The following is a 9801-nucleotide window of genomic DNA, read 5'->3' as shown; positions in this document are numbered from 1 at the left end:
GTGCAATCCTTTGGAACATCTGGCTGGAAAGAAATATGAGGATTTTTCAGAATACCAACAAAGGCGTTGAAGAAGTTATCAACATGACGTTCATTAGCGCTAATGAGTGGAGTTGTGTGGATCCTTTTTGTTGTTGATGGCTATGCCGGAGATGACTTGGGAATCGGTCTTGTGGAGTTGCTCTAATTCTTAGCTGTTTAGCCTTAGTTTTATTTTAATATTGTTGACTTGTTGGTTGGTACTATTGCTCCACTTTACTGTGTTGAGCTTCCCATTCAAAAAAAACATATAACTAAAAAATTAAAACAAAAAATTACTTTAACTTTTTCGTTTGTCATTATGGGTTCACACAACTAAAAAGAGAGGAGGAGGGTTAAGGATATACAGATCTATTACCAACAATATCTATTAGTCTTTGGTTGATTTAGACCATAACAATGGTTAATGTTGTTATTGTAAACAAGAAACTAATTTTTTCTTTCAACAATTAACATTTTTTTTATTTTTTCTTTTTTTCTACACCAATATTTCAAAATATAAATCCGATCTTCAGCACGGGCCAATAGAGTTCGAATTTTTTCGAAGGCCTAACACAAAATAACCACTAGATCCAAGGTAAACAACGGTCCAGAATTCTCTCAAATTTCCAAAATTAACTTTTTTTTAATTGGGGCAGGGAAAATAATTCCAATTCTCGAAATCAGGGATTTCCAAAACGATTTCCCCAAATCATCATAAATGGAAAGTACAAACGCAACCCCAATCTCATTACTCCTCTTTAAATCTTCTCTAATTTAAGCGTCCAAGTGTCATTAAAAGTGTCACATCCTGTCGTCCATCACCTTGTGATCAACGTTGGAGTTGACAATCTCGTTCACCCGCTCACTCGTTCAAGTCAACACACGAACATTTTCCTTTTCTCTCTCTCATTTCTTAGTTAGCATAAAAAGCTACTTTCCTATTTTTTTTAATAAAATAAAAATAAAAATATTGGTTGTTGTACTAAAAAATAGTTAATTTTTTTTAAAGAACAATTTTTCTTAAACATATGAAGTTTTAAAATTCTATCGAATAAAATGACAAAATATATACGAACTTACGAAGGAATATAAAAAGGGACAAAAATATGCTTCAAAGAATTTAAAATACATCAATTATAATAATTATTTAATCACTATCATTTTCAATAAAAAATAATAAAACGGTTCAAATCTCCAATTAAAATGGCACTTACCCCCACACTGTATGTTATTTTATCTAGGGATGTACATGACCCGGTTCGATTCGAAAATTCGGCCCATTTCCGATCATTTTAAGACCTAATTTAGTGTGATTTTATCGGGTTTAGAGTCGAGTAAGGATCTCAAAAATAGACTTGGTCATTATTTTGGATCGGGTCCAAACCATAGTTCGGGTCACCCGAACTCGGTCCGGTGATCCGGTCATCATACACAATTAATATTTTGTGTTATTAGTGATGGATGATGGCTATTCTTATGTGAAATTTAAATATTGTAAACCTTAATATTTTGTGTTGTTAGTCATTATAAGATTATAAGTTAATGTTTTATATTTAAAATGCATAAGACTTTAGACTAATGCATAATATTATGTTATTTGTATTGATTTAAATATTTGGTGTTATTACACAATATTAGTATTGATTATGGTTATGCTTTAATTTTAGAGAAGGTTTGGTTCTTGTTATATTTTTTTAAGTGAATTTTACTATGTGAATTGTGAAATAATGGTTGAAGATTAGGTAATTTTTACATGCTAAAGACTCGGTTTTCACCCGGTTTTTATCCAATTTTCACCCGGCCCAAAAGTACGTAGGTTTCATCGGGTCTAGTATTAAATTATGGTCTAAAAATTAGGCCCGATTTATATTTTGAATCGGATCTAGATTAAGCCAAACCCGACGTGACCCGACCCATGTAGACCCTTAATTTTATCCATATACTGAACTCAAATTTTCCTTGTGGGTTACTTGTACATAGAAGCTACATAGATCTAGAATAGTAATAGTGGACCGACTGGGTAGTTCAGATTTGCGAAAAGTTGCAACGGCCAAGTGCATTCACCTTTAAGTTAACACACTCTTTGAGAATCGAAGACAAAATTAAACTACTCAACTCGCCTCGTATAACATTTTACCAGGTGCGTTACTCACCATGACTTGAACTACTGCTATCTGGTAATTTTCAAATACCTTTCTGTTTGCTTTCATTTCATTCAATTATTCCTTAATCTTGAAGGACAGTAGTTTAATTTACTTTCTCCCATGTTCATGTAGTTTATCTTGATTAGAGTTGGTCTATTATGTCAATTATTTATTTCTAAAAATGTTAGCAGTATTGAAGTGGAGTATATATATATATAGTCCTAACTGTGAACAATCCTATAATAGCTCTAACACCCATAGCAACTAATTAATACTTAAATACTCCTATAGTAGTGCTTCTCGATCAGAGTAGCCAGTAATGGATTTTTGGTCATCCAAATCTCCTCCCTAGTCAGCATCTGCGAAAGCTAAAATATAAATCTTAAACCAGAATACACTGTACCTCTAAGAAATCTGAGTATCCTCTTAACAACTTTCAAATGTTCTAATATTGGGTTTTGCATGAATTTTGAGACTTGGTTGACTACAGAGGAGAGATATAATTTGGTGGTTGTCAAGTATTGGACAACACCAACTAAGGACCTATACAATTTATGATCTGCACAAGGCTCAGAATCATTAGAATGAAGCTTCAAAGGGGACATCATTGGTGTTGCCATGGGGTTCCAAGTTAGCACTACTCTTGAGAGAGCAGAACACTTCCATTATCCAAATAAGAAACTTCAAGTCCAAGGAAGTAGTTACACTTTCTAAAATCTTTTAGAGAAAAAATGGTGTTCTGTTATAAAATCAGATCCTCAATTTCAGAAACATTATTACCAGTAACAACAATGTTATCGATATACACTAATAGGTAAGTTACAAATTTCGAATTATATCTAACAAGAAGAGAGTTGTCAGTCTTAGTACTTAAAAAGCTAAATTGCATCAAAGTTGCTTTCAAAGTAAGAAACCAGGTCTTTGGTGTCTGTTTAAGTCCATAGAGAGCTCAATTGAGCTTGCAAACAAGATTAGGATCTGAATGCTCATAAGAGGTTGTAACAGATATACCTGTTCTTCAAGTTTTTCATTTAGAATGGCATTCTTGAAGTCAAATTGTCTCATCACCGAACCTTGGGTGAGGGCAATCGTTAAAACAATATGGACAAGGGATGGTCTTATCACAGGACTAATGATTTGGTCATAATCCACACCTTTCCATTGATGAAAATCCTTACCAATTATTCTGACTTTATATCTTATAGTGTTTCCTTTATTGTTTTTCTTGATATCACAGACCCATTTGCAACCTATGATAGTTGCATTTGGTGGAGGAGTAGCAAAACACGAGTTAAGTCCCAAAAGTGATCCCTGAAGAGTGTCGTATATTAAAATCGTCCTTGAGATTTTAATTGCTTCAATAGCGTTCCTGAGATTATCAACAGTACACCATATTAGTTCCTTACTTATTTTTTGTTAATGGATTGATGACGTAGACTGTTAGTGATATGTGTCACTTCATGATTTGACCACGTGTAATGGTATGATGATAGGTAGACCAGTAACATGTGGCATGCTGATGTGGATTGTTGTGCCATGTGTCACAATACTATTTGACCATGCGCCGGTTTGTGTCACGTGTCGCAACATTATTCATCCACATGTCATCCGCTATGTCATCATTGTAAATGCACCAAATTGACCCTTCACTTTATATTAAGTGATTTATTTTAGTCCTTAAAATTGAATGTCATGCATTAAACTAATCCTTTCACTAATTTTTTCTATTTTTTATAAATTTAAAATTCATAATATTTTTAAATGTATTAATTTTAATTCTATTTTTTTACATGTCGTTTAAGTACATGTGCTTTTATAAATATTTTTAAAATTTTAGTTTTAATTATACATTTTTTTCATAATAATTTAACATTGATAAATTTTTTTATATATAAGTATGTTATTATAGAAAAAGAATTATATAATTGATTAGACACTTTTTTTCATCAAAAAACACACGTGTTTTTAGTAAGAAATTAAAAATCAAGATTTATATTTTTTATTTTTCGATTATTATAAAATACACGTTTTTTAAACTTAAAAATATACCTTTTTTAATCAGTCATATAATTTTTTTTATTAAATAACATAAAATTAGTTGTTTGTAAATGGACTCGACAAAAAAGGTCGGATATAGTGATAGTGAGATTGCTTAAAATGTTTTCGTGTCAACTCTAAGATGGTAGTTAGCGGTACCTATTGAAAACTTCAATGCCAAAATTAATAAGAGTCTAAACTAGTTCATGTAAGAATTGAATTGAAAAATATTTAAGTTTGTTGGAGTATTTACAAAGAAATGACGACTTAGTCATATGAGTTATAAGTTGATAACCTTACCTGTGAATGTGTGATTTCTTCTCTTATTGTACAGGAACTTAGCTCACATTGTGTAGTTATTAGCATTAAATTATTATGATAAAAAAAAGTTGCATGATTAAAATTAAAATCTTAAAAATATTTATAAAAAACATTTGTATTTGAATATGTAAAAAATAGAATAGAAATTAGTGCATTTAAAATTATTAAAAGGGTTAATTATCAAAAATGCCCCTAAATTATTCAAATGCTGACAAAAATGCACCCAAATTTTAATATCAATAAAAATATATTTAAATAATTTAAAAATACAACAAAAATACCTAATAGTAAGTATGTATTTTCAAAAATTACCTTAGAGATTGAATTTTGAATCAATTTTTTATAAGTATTATTAGAAAAATGAGATATTATTATTCTTAAAATTTGGTAATTTTTTGCTAAGTATTTTTTTGTTATTTTTTAAAAGTATTATTGGTTGTTAACAAAAAAATTACAAAAAAATTATATACTTAACAAAAAATCACTAAATTTTAAGGATAATAATATCTCATTTTTCTAATCATGCTTGCTAAAAAGCGGATCAAAATTCAATCTCTAATGTATTTTTTGAGAAATACATGTTTAATGTTGATAATCTTGTAAAAAAACTAACATTAAATATGTATTTCTCAAAAAATACATTAGAGATTGAATTTTGATTCGATTTTTTACAAACATGATTAAAATAATGAGATATTATTGTTCTTAAAATTTGGTGATTTTTTGTTAAGTATATATTTTTTTGTAATTTTTTAAAAGTATTATTGGTTGTTAACAAAAAAATTATAAGAAAAAAATATACTTAACAAAAAATTATTAAATTTTAAGGATAATAATATCTCAATTTTATAATCATACTTGCAAAAAATTACATCAAAATTCAATCTTTAAGGCATTTTTTGAAAATATATATTTACTATTGGGTATTTTTGTTGTGTTTCTAAATTATTTGAAGGAATTTTTGTCGATAGTAAAATTCGGATGCATTTTTGTCAACGTTTGAATAATTCGGAGACATTTTTGGTGGTTAACTCTTATTAAAAATTTGGAATTTATAAAAATTAATTAAAGAACTAATTTGGTGTACGATATTTAATTTCAGAAACTAAAATGAGTCACATAATATTAATACAAAGTGAAGGATCAATTTAGTACATTTACAATGATGATATCACTGATAATACGTAGACAAATAATATTATGACATATGATACAAACTAACACGCGGTCAAATAGCATTGTAACATGTAGCACATCCATTCATGTTAGCATAACGCGAGTTACTTACGATCCTTGTCATCACCCCATTAACAAAAAATAGTCATGGATTAACGTGATACACTTGTCAATTTCAAAAGTGTAATTGGAGCAATTGGAATATAACAGATTTTGATGCATAATGTCAATCTCCTTAAATTTTTTTACACTGTTAAAGGGCTCTAAATTCAGGAGTGTGAGTGGCAGTGCAATTTCATTAACTAAATCAGGAGTGTGAGTGGACATGGGAGGGCTTGAAAAATAGTTCTAGATATTTCATTAACTAAATCAGGAGTGTGAGTGGCAGTGCAATTTCTTGGTTTATGAAACATTGACTTTGGTCTAGTGATCATAGAATGGGACTTAGAGGAAGATGGAGTTGTAAGAGAGGGTTGAGATAGAGGTGGTAGGCATACTTCAATGCCAATTGATAGATGTTTGATGAGAAGGTAACTATTGATGAGATGCAGAATTAGGTAGTTCATTAGAGGTAGAATCTGAAATAGCTGAGGATGTTGTTTCTATAATAAATGAAGTAGGAGTTGTGTCACAATTATTATTAGAGAGTTGATTAAGATTTGGAGATTGAGGTTGTGTGGAAGGGATATAAAAGGAACTCTTTGATAAAAGAGGTATCATGTGCCTTTATTAATTGAATTAACTGACCCACCAGAAATTGAATTTGCAAGATTAGAATTAAAACCAAATAACTCATTATTATATGAAAAGACATCCTCATCAAATACAGAAATGGATACTCTCCATTTTTTTGAACACTTGAGAGAATCAAGTGTGATCTCTCACCTTTAATTTCATAAATGGGACCAAAATTAAATAGGAGAGAGAACAATGAATGGTGAGATTGAACACTGGACACCATCCAATTTTTTTTCCACCGGAGAGGATTCACTCCCCATCAAATACAACATGTCTTGACAAATAAATTTTTCCTATTTTAGACATATATTTAAAGACATGATATTCTATATCATGTCCAAGAAAAAGACAATTTTCATATTTATAATCAAGTTTATGTTTGGTGTATGGTCTAAAAAAAAAAAAAGCAAGCACATCCAAAAACTTTTAATATTTTATAATCTAGTTTCATGCCAAACACTTTAAAAAGGTGATAGAAATTGCAAAATGGCAGTAGGTATAGTCTATTGAATATATATACTCTAGTAATAAAGGCAACTTCTCAAGAGTTCGTAGAAAAAATAGACTGTAGTTAATAAGCAGAGACCTAGCTATTTTATTTGCATGCTCTTTTTTTTCTTTTTTGAATGGGTTGCAAGCTCATTTGAATCTTGAAAACCTCGGTTCTTAAAGAATCTTACTGTTTACCGTTCTAGATTCTTGAAGTTTTTGTTGCAATTCGAAGGCCGAGAAACGCTGACCGTTGGACAATGGCTGATGAGAAATTGAATGCTCGGATGGCCCAACTTTTTGAGCAAACATTTCAAGAGAATGGTCCATCTTCATCTCCCAACGTCAAGATCCAAAAGATTCCCCCTTTCTTGCGCCAAAACACAAACTTTTTTCAGTACTGCTTACCCAAGATGATTTCATTTGGACCCATCCATTACCGAAGAAAAAATTTGAAATTGGGACAAGAATTCAAAATTCTGTGGGCGTCTTTCTATATTCAAAATTTAGAAAAGAAACAAGGGTTTAGCAAGGAACATACGTTCAAGAAGCTGCATAAAAAGGTAGAAAATCACATTGGTTTACTGAGGAATCTGTTTAGCGAAGATGTGACTAGAAGCTACGATGACGAGGAACTAACTTGGATGTTGCTAGTGGACGGATGTGCTTTACTCTATTACATAAACAACGTTGACGATCAGAATCCAAATGTATTGAGGCTAAAGCTTGACCAATTGATGTACACTTGGAGAGATATTTTGTTGTTGGAAAACCAACTTCCACTAAGGTTGTTGGAGCTACTAGTCCTTAGAGATGACGTGGCTCACTTGGAGAACATACTGTACAATTTCATATTCATGGGACTAGCAAAGCGAGATCCACTTAGAATAAGGGTGAATAGAGCGAAAGCAATCCATCTTCTTGATTATATTCGCTCATTTCATACGTCTCCTATCACCGGCGATGGCAGCAACTGCAATGATGATGACAACATTATTACTCTCTCTCCAAAAGAAGGAGAGTCCTGGGAAAGATACAAGAATATCAGGGATCTTATAAAAGCAGGGATTAAAGTGAAGCCAAATGAGACAAATAAATGGGAATGGAATAAAATCTCTTTCACCTCCTACTGGTTTAGCGGAGAATTGAGGCTTCCAGTGATGGTGGTAAATGATGCCACGCCTTATTTCTTTCACAACTTGATTGCGTATGAGATGTCGCCGGATTTCCCTAACAATTTCGAATTCTGCTCCTACTTCTCCATGATGGATTCTTTGATTGATGATGCTGAGGATGTGAAGGAGCTGAGATTGGCCGGGGTGCTCCGAAACTTGCTCGGAAGTGATGAACAAGTGGCCAAACTCTTCAACGAATTAGGGCACGAATTGCCGGCTAAAATGTTCAATTACATGGTGAGAACTGATTTGGTGGCATACAGCAAAGAATATATTAAAGTGAAGCATCAAATCAACAAGCATTACGGAAATAAGTGGAAGACTTGGTTGGCTCAAGCACGCAACACTTACTTCAATACCCCCTGGTCTCTCATCGCATTTTTGGCTGCCGTCTTAGCATTGGCTCTCACTTCTATTCAAACCTGGTATGCTATACATCCAAAGTCGTAATACATTTGAACCATATCTAGCTAATTCTCAGTAATTAAGCGAGCTTTGCACTTTGATACAAGAATGTTAAGAATTATTTTTATATATATTACCTTGCATTTAATAAGTCGTGGACTACTCTAGCGATTGTATTGTGATATGATCTCTTCTTTGCATTGCACGTAACATTGATCAAACTATTCTTTTTACCTTTGCTTCTTGCGCTGGTTTATGCAAATAGTCATCTAATAAAGGCATGAATTGTGTGTGTGGCCTTTTTGATATACATATATATATGAAGGATTGTTTTTATTAGATGAAAAAGAGATAAATGACCGGTCGTAAAGATCAAAACATGCAAGAGAAGGGATATTCCATCTAAATAACAAAAAGGCATTATAACTATTGCTCCCAAGTCATCATAGGTTTGTCCGCCAAGTTCACCACATTTATTTGCAGAGAGAAAGATGAAACATTTGTTTGTAAGTGTTTGGGTTTCAAAAGGATAGTATTTTGACGGATTTGTGTTTGATATGGTTGCTAAAACTAAAACGAAATGTACGTGGAGAAGTTACAAGAGTTAGAGTTATACAGATTTTGTAATTTGTATTAATTAATTAGTCATCATCAGTTTATAATAGTGTGAAATTATATCTAATAATATAAAATTATTCATTTTTTTTATAATTAAGTGCTGATTAAAATTTTAATAAAAGTACTGTCCTTTTAAATTTTTTCTAAAGGTTCCTCACAGAAGAAGCACGGCAAGCCATGATGACATGCATCAATTACCCTCTTGAGATGGCTAAAATACACGAGAAAGGGGATTAAATCATGTTTAGAAACATTTTCTAAACCTACAACTAACTAAGAAAGTTTATCAAGATTTTGAGATTGTGAGAAATGAAAAAATACGAATTCTACTTTTAAGAAAGCTAGCTTAAGTTAGATTTCTAAAGCAGCAGTGCTTAGGCAAGTAAATATTATTATTTTGGACAAATACTTGATTAATAATCATTTATACTTATATTTATAGAAATTTGTATATATAATACATATAATTTATACTTATATTTACAAAATTATATATATATAAATTAACACTACTTATATCTATATTTATTAAAATTTTTACACATAAATCAATATTTAAAATAATTTGACATTTATACTGGCTAAATACTAACTAAAATTGATAAAATATGTTGATCCTAAAATTTTTTGTTTCTAAAATTTATATATTTTAGGTGTTTAAGCAACTTGAATAGGACA

At 31.1% G+C, this 9801-nt stretch overlaps 1 protein-coding gene across 1 annotated transcript; it reads left to right on the top strand.

The window, feature by feature from the left end:
- Positions 1-2044: 2044 nt before the first annotated feature.
- Positions 2045-8716, top strand: LOC130982512 (uncharacterized). Its single transcript, XM_057906545.1, has 2 exons — positions 2045-2160; positions 7132-8716. The coding sequence occupies exon 2, from the start codon at positions 7186-7188 to the stop codon at positions 8548-8550; it is 1365 nt and encodes a 454-aa protein (XP_057762528.1). The 5' UTR covers positions 2045-2160; positions 7132-7185; the 3' UTR covers positions 8551-8716.
- Positions 8717-9801: the final 1085 nt, after the last annotated feature.

Source organism: Arachis stenosperma, chromosome 5, assembly GCF_014773155.1.
Source record: "Arachis stenosperma cultivar V10309 chromosome 5, arast.V10309.gnm1.PFL2, whole genome shotgun sequence".
In the NCBI taxonomy this organism is placed as follows: domain Eukaryota; kingdom Viridiplantae; phylum Streptophyta; class Magnoliopsida; order Fabales; family Fabaceae; genus Arachis; species Arachis stenosperma.
This window is presented reverse-complemented; position numbering and strand designations above follow the sequence as displayed.

Excerpts from the sequence above, each read along its gene's own strand:
- LOC130982512 (XM_057906545.1), top strand. The coding sequence starts at position 7,186 with ATGGCTGATGAGAAATTGAATGCTCGGATGGCCCAACTTTTTGAGCAA.